Raw genomic sequence first — 16,444 nt, 5'->3', positions numbered from 1 at the left:
GCACCTACGCGGAAAGGCGCGATTTGTGAATTTCTAAAATATTTCGCTAAAAGAAACCCAACTTTTTTTTTTAAATATAATAGACTACAAGATAATACCAACATGGTGCAAGATTTTCATGTATTGAGATGTTTTTCTTGTCAGATATTTCAAGTACAACAGGTAACTGCAGATGTAACTCCTTATCAGGTCAGCTAGTATTAAATAAAATAATTTGCGTTAGCTAAGTTAGCTAACGCTAGCTAAGAACAACAAGATCTTTTAAATCTGCATTATTATTATTATTATTATTATTATTAGTAGTAGTAGTAGTAGTAGTAGTAGTAGTAGTAGTAGTAGTAGCAGTAGCAGTAGTAATAATAGTATTTCCGATTAACGTTTTATCTAGCCACTTCGGTTAACTAACCTAAGGTTAACTACATGACAAATATATTGTAAACCAGCTAGGTTGGCTAATAAAGTATGTTAACCTAGGTTAGCTAACTCGCTATTTAGTTATTTGTTTTAGAATCAAGTAGAAACTGAGTGGTTCTGTGACTGAAATGGTGGTTTAACGCGAACCTATTGTCACTGACGATTACAAGAGATAGGAATATTCATACTAGCGAGTTAATTCTGTGATTATATGTTTCGTAATGGACAAATGGTTCGGTCAAGGAATAGAATGTTCATCTACGTAATATTACTATATACTATCTATAGTTCTCCGGGAAAAGAGAACAAAATCGGATTTCTGTTAGGTCACTTGTACTAAATCTGGACTATTACGCAGTGCATAGGTTTCAGAACTGAACATAATTCATGGGTTTACATGACACTGAATGTGGTGGAGCAACCCCTCAGTGATGTCACATTAGTGTCACTCCTGCACAGCATCCAACGGCTACGTTACGTGTGACTGTTTTCTACGCTGGTACCAAACCTCACCCATGACAACAAAACCTTTGTAGCTAGCTCTCCAAAGATCTGTAAAGCTTACCAGATGACTCTCTTGCCAAACTCCATTGTGTTGTTCAGAAAATGAGTAATTGTGTTCTTAAACAATGAGCCCACTGATGGACATTGAGTGGTTTTCTCTGCACTCACTTTCTGAAGCCTTTAACATTGCAAGTTATCTGGCAGGTCAAATCTGTGCCATTTGTGGAGAAACTCCAGTTATAAGAGCCAGAGCCATCAAGATGCATTTCCTACAAGAACAGCTGATCAGCTGTCACTGTCCAGCTAAGATGTAACTTTATTTTACTTAAGGTTAAAAAGAGCAAAAAATGGAGCTGCAAGATGTGTGGAGAAAAACAGTCACTTATTAAGGTAAGGAGGAAGTCTTGTGTATTGGGCAGATGCAGGCCAGGGGGTTTTATCCTCCCCAACTCCACATTTTGGTGGCTTATTGCAGGAATATGGCAGAGGAACTGGTGCAGACTGTAGACGCCATGTGCAGAAGTTGAATTTACTGCGTGGTGAACTTCTGGAGGTAGAAAATGAAAAGACCTGGACACAGTGGTAAGCATACATTTTGAATATCAATATCTGGAATTATTGTGAGCATCTAAAGTTTAAAAGCACAGTGTAAAAAACCTGTGCACTGAAATAAGCACCCATAAATACAATGTTGGGTGCCATGAGTAAAGTGTAGTTTTTAAACACTACAACTGGTGTTTCAAACAATCGCTCATAATTACTCACCCACTTTACTCATAGCACCTAACATTACTCATGGCACAGTACCAAGTAACTTCATTATTTTTCAAAGGGAGAAAGAGAAGGAGTGTGAAGCTGAAGAGGGTTTTGGTGGTGATGCTCAAAGCTGTGAGAAACAGGTAGAGTATGTTCTGCTGGAGGGCATCTTCAGCACTGTTTTATCAGGTCCTTGGGCATGGTGATGTCTTATGAATAGGATCAAGCTATGACAATAATGCTCTTGGCAAACATTTATGGTGGATTTCAAAATTGTTCCGTTGATAGCCCCTTTTTCTCATATCTACCATCATCATGCAGGGTGTCAGCCGCTGGAGTAAATTTCTAGATCAAATGGACAGCAGACCAAGGGATGACGAAGATAACGAAGAGGATGAGAATGTTTGCACAGGCAGAGAGAGGTTTAGAAGTCGTCATAATATAAGGTCAGACCAGTGGCTATATATTCTCCCAGTGCACAATAAATATAAGTATTTCTAATTATAAACAGTCAATCTCTCTATTTAGAAAGTAAAGAATCTTATCAAGTGAAGAGTTTAACTTGCTAGGAGATGTCTATTATATGAAAAGAATGGATTTCATTTTTGTTTTCCTTTTAGCAGAAAGAGGAAGAAAAGCATTACTTCAGGAGGTGCGGGAGGCCACTCCACAGTCTGTGAGGCTATCACTGCTTGTCGGAGGCCCAAAGAACTACTATTTGAGGTAAAGTATGTCAGACAGTGACACACCTAAACCTGTGTTTTTGTTGCTCAGGCTGGTTTAAATAACATACTGAGTGAAACTGGATGCCTGTGAAACCATCACAATAACATTACTCAAGTGAAGGTTATCTGCACATGGTCATAAACAATGTTTATTTTTTTTTACAAGTGAATAATTTTAGCAATAAATACTTTCCCACATAAAAATATGATGCAGTCATTGGACTAAATAGCTGCTCATATGGGAATTCCTAATTTTTTGTTTAGTTTATTCTAGCTCCATGGTACCGACACAAAAGGATAAATGTGAAATGCTAAACTCAGGAAGTAAATGAATAAATGGAAAACTAAACTTAAAATGACATGTTGGGCAGGTTTCATTACTGATATTTCCTGAGCTAAAATGTAATAATTAGCTTTGTCCATATACTGATTTATTTATTTTATTCTTTTTGCAACAGACTTAAACAAAACCTTTTTGAAATTAAGATAATTGAGCTCTGCCTTTAGACTACCATTAAACTGCTAATAGTAGATGGGTCAGCCTTCAAGTACTTGGGCAGGCTCTGATGTGAGTCTCTTCTTTCATGTGAGCATGGAGGAATACTTGGCTGAAACACATCACTTATATTGCAGCCGCAGCATGATCGTTATGCTCTTAGTGGATACGACAGTGGAGCAAATATACAGCAGCCTTCTGCCAAGGTAACCACCAAGCATCCCTCAGTGTCTGCCAGCAATGTTTTTGCAGCTACATCCTCTTTTATGAGTTTGAGTGAAACTAACATGGCGTCTGGAGGCTCCAAATGGACTAGGTTCCTTACTACTGCAACTGTTGAAGAGGACAAGAGGGAGGATGATAATTATTCTCAAATGAGTGCTAAGGCAGCTGATGCTGAAGTACACCACTCCCTCTCTACTCTGAGTCCAGGCAAGCATATACAAGTTATAGATGGAAATGCAGGCAACATGGGTAGTGGAGACAGAGTTTGTGGAAGATCTTTATTGGATAAGGAGCTTGGATTATGTAACAGGACTACCGAGCGTGCTTTTGAGAAACTGAGCCACTGTTTAACTGGGACTACTTCTAACCAGTCCAGCAGTCCTATCTTTAAATCAGAGCCTCTTCGCTCCAAGAAGCCTATCTGTCTTCAGCCAGTACCTGTCAAAAGAACAAGTCCTGCCCTTTCTTTGAGAACATTTTTCTATACTGATGAGGACTTTGATGACACATTTTAATGTGTTACACTTTACATTTTTCTTTGAATAGTTGCTAATATTACAAACAATATTACCCAATTGGGGCTACAGTGTTTTAATAATCAATCATCGAGAGGTGTTTTAATAATTTTGCTGAGGCATTTTATTTGACAGTCAGAGCACGAAACTTTGAAAATAGAACAAATGATTCCTATTCATTCTAACAAAAAAACTCATTTGAGAAATATTGTTGAAGTAAATGGTGCCTTGAAACAGTGACTATAAGAAATTTGTTCAATAGCCATGTTTTTCTTAATGTTGACCAATTTGAATTTTTTTTTGGTACCATTTTTATAAAACATGAGAAGTTTAATCAGTAGGTTATGTAGTCATTATATAATTTGTTAAGGTTACAAGTTGTATTTCATTAAAGACAAGTGTTGATAAAGATTATAAATCACTGTTCTTTAAAATACCAGAGTAGTTTGTTGTCAGCAGTATGAAAGGAAATTTTTACTTATGTAGGAAAGGCAGACTTGGTAGAAATTGCTATAGGGTTAGCAAGGGGATTTAATATTTTTCTGAGACCATGCAGGCCTTCATTTCGGTGGACCAGGTGGTTTGGAATACTGGATGGTGTCCAGAGCACCTCCAATGTCATAGTTCTTTGTCTGGAGAAGCCTCGTCAGCCAGCCACCATCATCTGAAAACCCCATTGACAGCATCTGAGACAGAGATTCCACTAGTCGAGGGTCTGCATCTGAGAAGAGGGAAAAATTAGGTTGTGAGCATTTGATTTGATGTTTGGGGATTAGAGGGCATGTAGAATGTCAGGTCAGTTAAAACTCATATTGGTTCATAAGATGCAGAGAACAAATGAACAGGGAGCTAGACATGGGGGAAAGAGTTTGGATTGTCAGTTACTGCATTATACCTTGGGGCAGGTGTGGGTAGTGAGCAGCCTCACGCAGCCCAGTGGGGCCTTGGTTAGAGGTGGTGCAGAGAGAGGCAGGGCAAATGGTTACTTCCTCATGCCCATCCACCTGCATCCCCAATGACTGCAACTCGCCTGTGGATGGATCCACTTCCTTTGAGCTCACATGAGTCCACTCCTCATCTTTGTCTTTCTGATCCTGTAAGGGCAATTTAGAAAACATATTGGGAGTCCTTGTTCAGCACATTCGCCAGGGTAAATTCAACATTATGATAAATATGAACTGATTACTGGCTTATTTGACAATTTAAGAGTTGCGATTTAAAAAAAACAAAAAAACCCAACCTAGGTATTTAGTACAGGTCTTATTCAATTACCTTTGCTCCCTCAGTAGCTTCTACACTGCTTGAACTTGTAGAATCCCCCTCTGCCCCAGTGGAAAGGAGGCCTCCGTCGCTCCGAGTACTAGGAGGTCCACTCGAAGCAGGGGGGGTTGGTGTCACTTTGGTCCTCCTACCCTCATGCTCCACATCAATGTCCACATCTATGCCTGTAGAGAACCACATTTATTTGCCAAGCAAATATACAGGTGTACCACTAATTTGCAGGATGCTACTTTATTAGAAATTGTTTGCAGGGCTTTAAGAATAAGGATTCTTGCAAAGATGTCTTATTCAGTCCATTTGTGATGGAGAGGGCACCTACCAAGGGGGATCAGCATGGCAGCCACTCCCTCTCCAATGTTCTTCAGATACTCCATATTGGCCTTGGCAGATGTAGAGGCTCCTGTAAAAGAAAATAATTGGTTCAGGAATGGCTACAAAGGGCAATGGAACAAGCAAAAAAAAATAAATAAATAAATTTAACTCGAGGCAAAATGATACAGATGCATGGGATGGGTTTTGAAATGTGCTAAACATCAACAGAACAGATGAGTATAACTTGAACAATGCCGTTTCAAGCTATGCAACTAGCAGACAAAAACTGGATTGGAGCATCATTGGTGACTGGGATGATGGCACAGTGGGCCAGCTTGGCTGATAACTTTTGACAGCAAGTAAATTCCATTTCTGCATAAATATTCTTAGTATTACATGTAAACTCTTACTGAAGAAGGCACTTAGCATCTAATCTGCTTCTTTAGTATTTCCCATTACATATTAATGCTGAAATAGAGAATTAATTCCATCAAGTCTTTACCATTTTGAGCCTGGCTATCCTGTGACTCGGCCTCCTGGGAGCTAGGCTGGGCAACAGATGGACCTGGCTGAGCCTGGTTTTGAGCCTGGTTTTGGGCCTGGACATGAGCTTGAGCTCCAGCCCACATGCAGTGCTTCATCTTACGCCAGCCCTTCCCACGAGGGAACCACTAAGTAACAAAGCAGAAGAGTTTAACAAGTTGAACCCAACCACTTAGCGCCCCCCTACTGTTTTTTAGAAAAGCACAGGAAACAAAAGTAAAAAATGATGGCACCTTCCAAAGAACACAATGACAAATATTTTCCACTTGGCTGGTTCTTACCTCAAACATGTTAGCCATGGGGTGAAAAATGGGCAAAAGAGGATGCTCCTTATGAAGGCCCTTGGCCTGGCAGGTGGAACACAGGTCATAGTCTCGGCACACAGTGCACTTAAAACGAGTCCCGACCACCTGTCCCTCACACCCGTCACAGGTCACACTGGGGTGAACCATGGGGGGGTGATGAGGTGGGCCCATAGGAGGAGGTCCTAAAGGCCCCATGTGGTGGTGCCCATGGGGTCCCATGTGATGTGGTCCTGAAGCAGGGGGTAAAGATAGCCCTTGCTTGCCATGAGGCGAGAAGTCACGCTTGTGCTCCTTCTTTTCTGAATGGGGTAAACAACAGGACAGAATCTTAGTATCTAGTTAAAGAATTATTATTATTTTTTTAAATGTGTCCAAGCTACTAAATTGTTGACATTCCCTTGTTTATTTTAAATTTAAAACAAATCCAAACACCAGAATGTGTTCTGGATGCGATTAGAAATATCAAAAATGCATAAACTTGCCCTTGATGAAGAGGCGGAAGGTGTCATCCTTCACTAGCGCCAGACCCATGATCAGCTCCTCATCAGAAGAGAAGGCAATCATGTCACCATCCTCATCTAAGAGAATGGAGAAACCCAGTGACTGGATTTGTAATGGCAATAGGCCATTAATTTAAAACATGTTTTGGCTAGATGTAAATTAAACGGCACACACCACAGAAGGACTTTCCTTTATTGAAGCTGAAAATGCTTTTAAAACAGGAATCTAATATTAGAAATTCTAAATTCTAGTTAATTGGTTCATTCATGGAACACATGTTTGAAATTTAACAGATCCCTATCCATAGCTGAACAAATTGCCTTCGCAATTCATGCTAATTATATATGTTTTAAAGCAATTATTGTATATCAACTAATCTAATCACCTTTACCACAGAACACTGCTAATCAAAATGTCATTAAAAAGGACCAGTAAAATGATCACCACCAGAAATATCAATATTTCTGGCGGGTTTTTTTTGGACTTTTTTTCTATAAAAGTGCGGCTCACATAAGGAGATTTAAATTGCTTTTTAGTCCTCAAACGAACCAGTTTATGCTACATAATTTCTGAAACACCCCAGCCACTAGGTGTCAGTAAAGAATTAAGGCCAAAGTAGTCACTTTTTTGGTCAATGACAATTACTTTTTTTTAAACATTACTTTCCCCACCTTTTTTCTTCTATTTTTAACTTACTGCTGCATACATATTTATACAATGCATATAAGACATGCAGGAAAACCAGCTTAACAAGTCATCCCTTTACAAACTCACTCACTGTTTTCTGCCAAAACCATGTTATATAACCGGCAGTCTCGTACCGATAAACAGGGAATTAATAAGATATGCTTGGCCAAAGTTACTATATAAACAACAATAAAAGTAGTGTAGTTTAATTACAATGTACATTTAACATGTTTAATTTAAGAATGTAAGCTAATTTCCTATGACTGACCAGGGTAAACACATAAGGATTTTCATTTGATGTCAAATAACTAATAGTATAAACTGACATTTAGGCCTACTTATTAGCGCTTTGCACTGAAGTAATAAATTATATCCAGTCTAATGTGTAATCGACTAATATAAAGCCCTGTTCCTCCACGGATAATCAATGGAGTATAACTTGAAAGAGATTAACATTTTTAAAAATCATTCAGGTTTACCTTTGTAATACATTTGGAGGGAAACATTCCGGAGGTTTGAAAAAACATCCACCACCTTGCGACTCAAGTACTCGTAACTAGTTGAGACGTCTTGATCGATGGCAAAGCGCCGGATCTCTTTAGTACAGTCTTCTTTTCCAACGAGATAAGCTTTCACAGTCATCGACATTTTTAGTCTTCTCAGTGATGCCACCAACTCGTTTACAAAGTCGAGCACTGGCGTTTGTTGCGCAGCAGAAATTACTTCCCTTCAAAACACGAGTCAGCTGACAGCTCGCAGAGGAATACGCTTCCTGAATCTGTCTACAGTTCCGTTTATAGCCGTTACACTGCCTACAATTTTTATGCAGCAGAACAGCCAATCGGAGACGTCACCGTAGGTTGAAGGGGCGTGGCCAAGAGCGTCTTCGGGACAAAGCTCACATCTTGTTTTGCGCTGAACGCATGATCCAAAGGTACTACAACAACAGAGGGGAGGGAGGGTTGTGGAAGGCCGAGGAATGACACAGCATTTTCCGAAGGGGGAACTTCCGTTGAGATCACAATAAACCTGTCTCCGTAAATACTGTAGAGTTAATCGATGTGTTATGTAAAAATCAAACATTTATAAAAAATTTTTACAATCCCGATTTCTCTACACCAGCAGCCCAGTTATTATATTTGAGTTTTTGTAATTGCAAATACGTGTTCAATAATTGGAGTAATTAATTAAAGAATTGGGCATTTTCCCTAGTTATCACCCAACTCAAATTCAAACACCCCAAGGAAAAAAAGAAGACTTTCTTGTCCAAGACAGGTTATAAATGCATTTACATGTATAAGCATGATAGAAATATATATATATATATGAATTGTATTAGGGTTATGCAAATTGTGTGCAGTTAGTAGTAAGGAAATTAAAGCTTCACAAAATTTTAAACTTCTATGTATATTATTTTAGTCTTAGCTTTTAATTGCTATATACATCTTTATGTCCACCAACTTCTGGATCCTCACACCTCCTGCTCCTAGGCAACTAATCACCAATTCATGCCTCGTGTGAATGGACCACGCTTCCCAGAGTGCAGAGTCAATACAGGACGCAACATTGTGATTCTAACATTGCTGCTTTTGGCTAGGTGTTTTTGGTTGACATACCACTCTAAACCCTGCAGTCATGCTGACAGGTCTAAAAAAACAAAAAACAAACAAACAAACAAACAAAAAACCCCCACAATATTGCTGTACCTGCTGTAGGCCAAAATTTAATCTTTAGTCTCACAGAGATCAAACCACAGTGGTCACTTTGCCCTTTTCCTACTACAAATGATCAGTTTTATTTAGGAATCTCCTACCAGGTGTGAGTTTCTGGAGCTGTGATACCTGATTGTTTTCCTGTGGTGAGAGTCATACCAGTACATGGTCATTTTTGTTTGATCAAGGCAGCAAACTCTGTTCTTGGTCAAGATAACACTGAAGGAAGTCTGGGCCTTTGTGGTAGAGGGCTATGTGGAGAAGAGTTGGAGAGTAAAGTTGGGACAGAGCTGGCAGACTGAGGAATTACGTTTGGAGAAATCTCTGTCTTGGGCTTGCTCTTTCCTTCTTGCTCTCTGTCCCTCCATTCCCCCTCTCTCTTTATCCATCTATAGGTAATATTCAAGTAGTATTTTCTGTGCTGCATCTTTATGTTGGTTACACAAAACCTGGAACTGTGAATAAGAAAATGAATTTATTAGGGCTAGGTGAGTCATCTTTCATTTTCCCATACTTTGTATTTTATTGACTATTTGTCTAATGTAATAACATCCTCTGTCTTCATTTGACATTAAAACACTAGGATTTTTCTTCTGAAAACTAAATCCTGTCACTTTGCTAGATTACTCTATTTTAATCCAGAGCCACAAGTGCTACATATCATTCTAATGCAATTAGCACATTTGAGGAAAAATACTTTGCCATTTGTTCTGGATTAGTTTAACATATCTTAAAATCATTCCATTCTTATTTATTATATGGTTGTATTTGGATGTCTTTTTTATATAGGTTTTGTACTAAATGGTACATTCTAAGTGCTGTGTCATGCTGAGTAAGGACTAATAGTTTCATACATTTAGCTTTTACCAAATTCTGATGAACAGACTTTCTGGAGCCCTTTCATTAACATAAACGTGCCCTAACCTTTCAAGAGATAATGATACCAAAACATATTTAGGTAATAACTCCTTTTTTATTTTGATGATTTACCCCAAAACTACTGAACCACAAATTAACCCTTTAATCCAACCAGGTGCACACAGATAGATAGAACTAATCAGTTGTTAAACAAATGGAATCAAGTATGTTTCTGCTTGATGGTGTTAAACTTAGTGTTTGCTCTATTGTTAATTACAGTCAAAATCTCTCCCACAGTATGTCAGCCCTATGGTATTTTCACAACCATCTTGTTGGAACTTGATTGAATTTCACAACCATCAGTTCATGCCTCATGTCTGAAAGGACTACATTGCTCAGAGTGCAGAGTCAGCACAGGACAGCAACACTGATTTGCACTGGGCTGCTGTTGGCTAGGTGTTTTGTGGTTGACCACTCTAAACCCCGCAGTGATGCTGACATGTCTAAAAAAAAAAAAAAATGCTGTACCCGTGTAGGCCAAAATTTAGTCTTAAATCACATTTGTGGTCTCTCACAGAGATCAAGTCACAGTGGTTACTTGGCCCCTTCCCTATCACAAATGAACAGTTCTTATTCAGGAATGTAAATCATTGTCCTACCAGCTGTGAGTTCCTGTAGCTGTGAAACCTGATTGTTGTCTTATGGTGGGAGTCATACCACTATATAGTCAATTTTGATTGGTCAGTGGCAGCAAACCCTGTTCTTGGTCAAGAGTAATACTGAAGGAAGTCTGTGCCTGTGCGGTAGGGGGCTTTCTGGCTTTCCTTCTTGCTCTCTGCCCCTACATTCCTCCTCTCTTCAGCCATCTATAGCTAATATTCAAGTAGTATTTTCTATGCTGCACCTTTGTAGGTTACACACATCCTCATGACCTCATGACTTATTTCTTGTTTTTTATATATATATGTGTGTGTGATAATTATAATTTGGAGTCTAATGTGTATATTACCTTTGCCCACATCTATTTCTGTCAGTGGTTGTAGGTAAGTGGGGTAAGGATGAGTTGATATAGAAAAAAAACCTTACACCTGACAGACCTGTACCATGTTCACACCCATAATTATCACTAATTAGACACTAAGAAGGGTATTTGACCTCAAAGGTTAGCAAAAAAATTAATTTGCACCTTTTTAAACCAGTCTCAGCAAGAATTTAATGTCAAAAAATTTACCAAGATGGAATTTACAGAAGGCCTGCTGCTAGTATCCAAAGTCAGCACACATAAGATACAGGATCACAAAACCTGGAACCATGAATAAGAAAATAAATGTATTAGGGCCAGATGAGTCATCTTTCTTTTATTAATTACTTCTGTAATGTGCTCTGTTCTCACCTGATATAAAAACGAGGTTTTTCCTTCTGAAAACTGTCCTGTCATTTTACTAAATTACGCCATTTTAATCCAGAGCCACGAGTGCCACATATAATTCTGATGCAATTACCACATTTGATGAGAAATACTTTGCCATCTGCTCTGGATTAGTTTAACATATCTTAAAATCATTCCATTCTTATTTATTATATGGTTGTATTTGGATGTCTTTTTTATATAGGTTTTGTTTAATATATCCTAAAATTATTCATTATATGGTTGTATTTGAATGTTTTTAGTAGGTTTTGTAATAAATGGTACATTCTAAGTGCTGTGTTATGCTGAGTAAGGATTAATAGTTTCAAACATTTACCTTATTCCAAATCAGTATTATCAGACTTTCTGGATCCCTTTAACATAAGTTTGCCCTAACTTTGCAAGAGATAATGATACCAAAACGTATTTAGGTAATAATACCTTTCACATTGTTGATTTACACCAAAACTGTTGAACTACAAATCAAGCCTTCTATCCAACAGGTGCACACACATCTATCTAATCAGCTATTAAACAAATGGACTCAAGCACGTTTCTGCTTGGTGCTCTATTGTTAATTACAATCAAAATCTCTCCCTCAAATTGTCTGCCCTATGGTAATTTCACAACTACCTGTAGCTGTACTCATGTTAGATTGTTTTTTTGCCATTTCAGTCCACATTTAGGAAGGATCTCTACTCTATTGTAATTCCAATATTTGGAAGGAACGGACAATACCTTGTTTTCGATGTGTCAGCCCAGTTATTGGTGATCTTAATGACTTATTTAAGGCGTGATGGGAGGTGAAGCAAAAAACGCGGACCACCAGGTGGGTCCTAAACTATGGTCTAGATTATATTAGGCTCTATTTCTCTATCAAGTTAAAACTGCATAAAGAGTCAGGCCTTGTTACAGTTAGCTAGAGAATATTCCATTCCCTCACAATGCTGTTCTTACCATTGGCCAGTCATACTGCAACTAAACTATCTTTCTGAATTAATCTTTGTGTTGCTGGTTACTTCATGATGGTCTCCTTATAGGAAAGTCTGAGGGATAGAGATTTAGCCTGAAAGGATTACATTTTCTAAAGCATAGTTATACTGATGAATGAGATTAAAGGTGAATAGATGTGTTCTCTGTGACCTTTTTAAAGATTTCTTCCTTTTATTCACTTATTTATATAATTATTGTACATGTTCTAACTTTTTAAAAATTTTATTGTTGGCTTTCTCATTCACAACGGGAAGTATGTAGTCATTCTAGATGAGCTAATAGGAGTTTCACCGTCACCTGATTCTGACTCATCGGCGTCATGAGGTCCCATTGTAATCACTGCAACCTAACGCGAAAGTCGAAGAAAGAGCACGATGCTTCTAGAATTATACCAAATTAAGAGTCCTTTCGGCGACAGCTATGAAACTTGGACACGATCGTCTAGAATTATGACAAATTAAACACCATTTTAGCGACATGTTTTATTTAGTTAACAGTCGCCGCTATTTACACTTAAGCATGAGAAAATTCGTAGCACCAAACTAGTATTGGCTTTTGAATTATTTCTATAAACTAATCATTTTGATCGGATTAGTGATATTAGTGATTCGATAATTATCTTAGTCTGTGGGACTATCTGTAGTTTAGAATCTTCTTATATTAATCCAGAGCAGTTGTTATTTATAAAGATGGGTTTGCCTAGATAATTTTAAACCTCTCCAACTCAAGCATTCGTTACCTCTCCTTTTAAAACATACCCGGCTACCCGAAGAATCTTGCTTGACGACCCACCCTTCTCTATTAGCGTTACCTGTAATAAAATAATTAGTCGCTGGATGGCGCCGTATTTGAACAAATTTCGAACAATATAAGTTCGTGACAGGTGAGTACGCAGCGGAAATAAACTTCATAAAAATTACTACAATAGTGATCATAATCGTTTCCCTTTACAATTGAAAGGGGAACTATCCTAGCCGTAGATTGATTACGTCTAATATGGTAGACTAATTTAGTTGCTTCCATTTGAAGGCAATACAATTGATTTTCTCTACATAGCCTATTAGAACTAGTAGACTAAGCAAGTCTTTCAGATAAATTTCAGATAAACTGCCTTCCTGAATATAAATACATTTTAGGGAGTTTTTAGAATGACTTTAGAATGTAATTTATCTAACGCATAGAGTACAGTTTCGATTAGGAAATCGCGTATAAACCTCCTATTTGCGTTAATAAATTTCTTCAGGTTATTAACTGTTCTGCGAAGTGTGCAATAAATTCACAAGCCTTTTCCGTAAACATAGGCTACTGCAGCATCAAGTCTTTAAGATAGACAAGTTCAATACTAGAACGGGTTGGGTATAATGGGTTGCAGCAGCTAATGAAAAGGTCGCAACCATTAGTTTTTTAGTAGGCCTCCTGCACAGGCGTCATTAGCACTCGATGTTGCTTCTGCCCCGTGTCGCCAGGTTCTTGTGCTTCTTTTCTAACCGCATGGAGGAGCAGCTGCTCTGGGGTCATTGCGTCATTCGCTCCAATGTGCAAAATGCGAAACCGAGCCGCGAGACACGTTTAACGCAAACGCGCGTGAGCATACGCTGTCTCACATCCTTCTTTCTTTACACAACCAGTCGCAGACAAACCGTGAACAAAAAAAGAGCCTTCCCCTTTCGGCGTCTCCCCTCCCGCCGCCACCCGCGCAGCCTGCGCGATGAGCGCTCCGCGCCATAACAAACATTGCCTCGCTTGCCAGCGCACACAGACTTGAAGCGTTCCTCGCGCTGTACAAACGCACCCGAGCACAGCTTAACAGCTACGCCGCGTTCGGTTCGGACATGATACCGGTGCGCATCCGGAGATGAGGCTCAGAAATGGCACCTTCCTAACAATCTTATTGTTCGGACTATGCGGACTTATATCCTTGTCTTGGTACACCGCATTCAGCAATTCCAAAGGTAAGCTCTCGCTTGTCTCTACGAGCGGGGCGTGTTGGTGCTAATGTATTATGGAGAGCTACCGATGTAACAGCCCGTGTCATGAAATGATTTTTCCTCGTGTCTGTAGAAGCTTTAATTGTAGATCTGTGATCGCTTATAGTTCAGTCTTCGATTATGTATTAAAACTGATGAAACACTGCCTACGAATGCTTGGCGTTAGTGGACCTCTGTTACCTTAACGTTTTGTATTGGTTCTCCAACTATTAAGATCTGATCCCATGATAAACACCACTCCTTTCGTCGCTCATTTAAACGCGGAAAGAAAACGCTCCAGAAGTTCAGCATGTACAATTGTTTGTGTTTCCGAACAAAGGTGTAATTGTATGGGTTTCGCTGTTGATGAATATCTGGAGCCTATTTCTGCTGTGTTCCTCTCGAACGTAGTTTTTAAAATATATATATATTTATTTATTTATTTTTACATATGAGAACAGATTCTACAGGTAAGTCTCCTTAGAGTTCAGGGATGCACGGTTTTGTACGGTCCAAATGATGGCATTTCCGCGTAGGATAGATGCACGTGTGCAGCAGTCTGATTATCATTCAGTGCACTTGTTTTACATGCAAGTTAATTTGTGCATTTCAGCTTTTAGCTGACACCGCTGGAATGCGATGAGAAGCACTTAAAACAAATGACAGCCGTGAGTGTACCCTAAATGTTTAAATATTCTCAATCCCTTTTATTGTTTTTATTATTTATCCGTTTACTACAAAAACTACGGATTTTCCAGCAAGGCCATTTGCACTTAACTAACTTCTGGTGACATCTACTCTTGATTCCCATGTTCTTCACACTGTTCATGTACTTTCATCTTCTTTCTCTCTATCCATCCCTCTCTCTCTCACTCACTTTATAATGGGGCAAGTCACAGATAAGTGACTAGATTCCACTAGGTCCAGGTCCTGGGAGGTTGAGGCCTCTCCTCTCCTCAGCTCCCAACCGAACAGCAGGTTGTATCATTTGCTCTGGGTGTAGGAGTTATGGATGTGTGCGCGTGCATGCATGCACATGCTGATAATGCTCACTCAGCCAGTTAATAAATGCCATAGCCAAGCTTGTTCTCTTAGTCCATCTGTGTGAACGTGTCCTCTGCCTTCATATCAAGAAATTTAAATTCTGTCTCCAGCATTATGCTTAGCTTTGCCACAATTTGCACTGCGGCTGCTTATGCGTAGGATCCCTTGTGACCACTGCACAGCAAAGGCACCCAGCGTCCTTATAATATGCAACTCCATATGGCTTTGTACTGCATAATCTAGTACTGTGTTTTGAAGATTCAGTGCATTTGCAGATACTGTGTGTGTGTGTCTGAAAGCATATTCTTCTCAATGGCACACCCATGCTCACATAACCATCCTCAGGTGAAGTCTCACATTTGAAGATATTCTTTAAAAAGAAAAACTCTTCAATGTGGTTAATAAAAAATAAAGTGTATTCAATGTTAGAATTTCAAATAGTCTTGCTGGGTTTGATTTTTGGCTCAGTCCATCCTTTGAATATTTCTACCTTGGGGGTTGGTTGGCGGGAAACCACAGCTTCCTTCTGAGAATTTTGTCAGATGGTGTAGGTATGGACAATTCTGACCCTTGTGCTCCTTATTGACCTACGAATGGTGCCAACCTAAAAATGGAATATGAATCCCTCATCTGTTCTGGTATGTCAGCAGCACACTCTCTGTTGTAGTCCCTCCTCTGTAGATGCCGTACTTTCAGAGGGCTCACTTTTGGGGCCCTGTGTATCTGCTTCACTGATGTAAGAATTTCAGAAAGACTGGCTTGAGCTGATGAGGCCTGGTGATCTAAAGCGAACAAAACATGTTTGCTCAGCCTAAGAGCAATCTGTGCTGTGTGTTTTTTGTCCAGCTGCAGTTTGGAAGCTATTTTCTATGGGCAAGAGTAAGTGGAGATGGAGATCTTGTTATCTGTGCTCTCTAGGGGTGGGGAGATCTGGACTGACCTAGGTTCTCTAATTTTGGTCACTTTTCTCTCATGCAGGAGAATAGAACTTTTCACCCTGGCCTCCTCTTCATTCTTCTTTCCTGTTGCCCTCCTGTTTCTTTCTCAGCTGTGTGTGGGCTCCAGTGTTACTGAAGAGCACTCAGTCTCTCAGTTATCTCAGGCAGGTAGTGAATAAGGTTATTCAGTTACCTCCTTACCCTACTTAAACAGAGGGATTCAAGGAACCTCAGGTTGACTGTACAGAGTAGTGTTGAAG

At 39.2% G+C, this 16,444-nt stretch overlaps 3 protein-coding genes across 3 annotated transcripts in view; 2 read left to right on the top strand and 1 right to left on the bottom strand.

Annotated features, from left to right (window-relative positions):
• Positions 1-65: 65 nt before the first annotated feature.
• Positions 66-4,069, top strand: mrnip (MRN complex interacting protein). The gene is made up of 7 exons (XM_027021986.2): positions 66-162; positions 1,249-1,308; positions 1,394-1,500; positions 1,751-1,817; positions 1,996-2,120; positions 2,298-2,397; positions 3,033-4,069. The coding sequence occupies exons 1-7, from the start codon at positions 103-105 to the stop codon at positions 3,633-3,635; spliced, it is 1,122 nt and encodes a 373-aa protein (XP_026877787.2). The 5' UTR covers positions 66-102; the 3' UTR covers positions 3,636-4,069.
• Positions 3,736-8,065, bottom strand: sqstm1 (sequestosome 1). Its single transcript, XM_027021985.2, has 8 exons — positions 7,744-8,065; positions 6,559-6,654; positions 6,053-6,375; positions 5,731-5,899; positions 5,236-5,316; positions 4,908-5,080; positions 4,531-4,729; positions 3,736-4,356 (listed from the first exon to the last, which is right to left on the bottom strand). The coding sequence occupies exons 1-8, from the start codon at positions 7,910-7,912 to the stop codon at positions 4,196-4,198; spliced, it is 1,371 nt and encodes a 456-aa protein (XP_026877786.2). The 5' UTR covers positions 7,913-8,065; the 3' UTR covers positions 3,736-4,195.
• A 5,767-nt stretch (positions 8,066-13,832) lies between these two features.
• mgat4b (alpha-1,3-mannosyl-glycoprotein 4-beta-N-acetylglucosaminyltransferase B) overlaps positions 13,833-16,444 on the top strand; it is a 73,619-nt gene continuing 71,007 nt past the window's right edge. The window contains exon 1 of the mRNA XM_027021987.2: positions 13,833-14,187. Coding sequence (XP_026877788.1) covers positions 14,091-14,187 — 97 coding nt within the window. The 5' untranslated portion in view covers positions 13,833-14,090. The remainder of the gene's footprint in view (positions 14,188-16,444) is intronic.

Source organism: Electrophorus electricus, chromosome 12 (genome assembly GCF_013358815.1).
Source record: "Electrophorus electricus isolate fEleEle1 chromosome 12, fEleEle1.pri, whole genome shotgun sequence".
In the NCBI taxonomy this organism is placed as follows: domain Eukaryota; kingdom Metazoa; phylum Chordata; class Actinopteri; order Gymnotiformes; family Gymnotidae; genus Electrophorus; species Electrophorus electricus.
The sequence above is the reverse complement of the archived record's forward strand: the minus strand, read 5'-3'. Positions and strand labels throughout refer to the sequence as shown.

Bases quoted from the DNA above. Each gene is read 5' to 3' on its own strand.
- mrnip (XM_027021986.2), top strand. From the start codon at position 103: ATGGTGCAAGATTTTCATGTATTGAGATGTTTTTCTTGTCAGATATTT. The intron at 163-1,248 runs GTAACTGCAGAT...ATTTTACTTAAG, and splicing joins AGATATTTCAAGTACAACAG to GTTAAAAAGAGCAAAAAATG. The intron at 2,398-3,032 runs GTAAAGTATGTC...CTTATATTGCAG, and splicing joins CCAAAGAACTACTATTTGAG to CCGCAGCATGATCGTTATGC.
- sqstm1 (XM_027021985.2), bottom strand. From the start codon at position 7,912: ATGTCGATGACTGTGAAAGCTTATCTCGTTGGAAAAGAAGACTGTACT. The intron at 6,376-6,558 runs GCAAGTTTATGC...TACCCCATTCAG, and splicing joins CTTCCGCCTCTTCATCAAGG to AAAAGAAGGAGCACAAGCGT. The intron at 4,730-4,907 runs GTAATTGAATAA...TTGCCCTTACAG, and splicing joins AAGCTACTGAGGGAGCAAAG to GATCAGAAAGACAAAGATGA.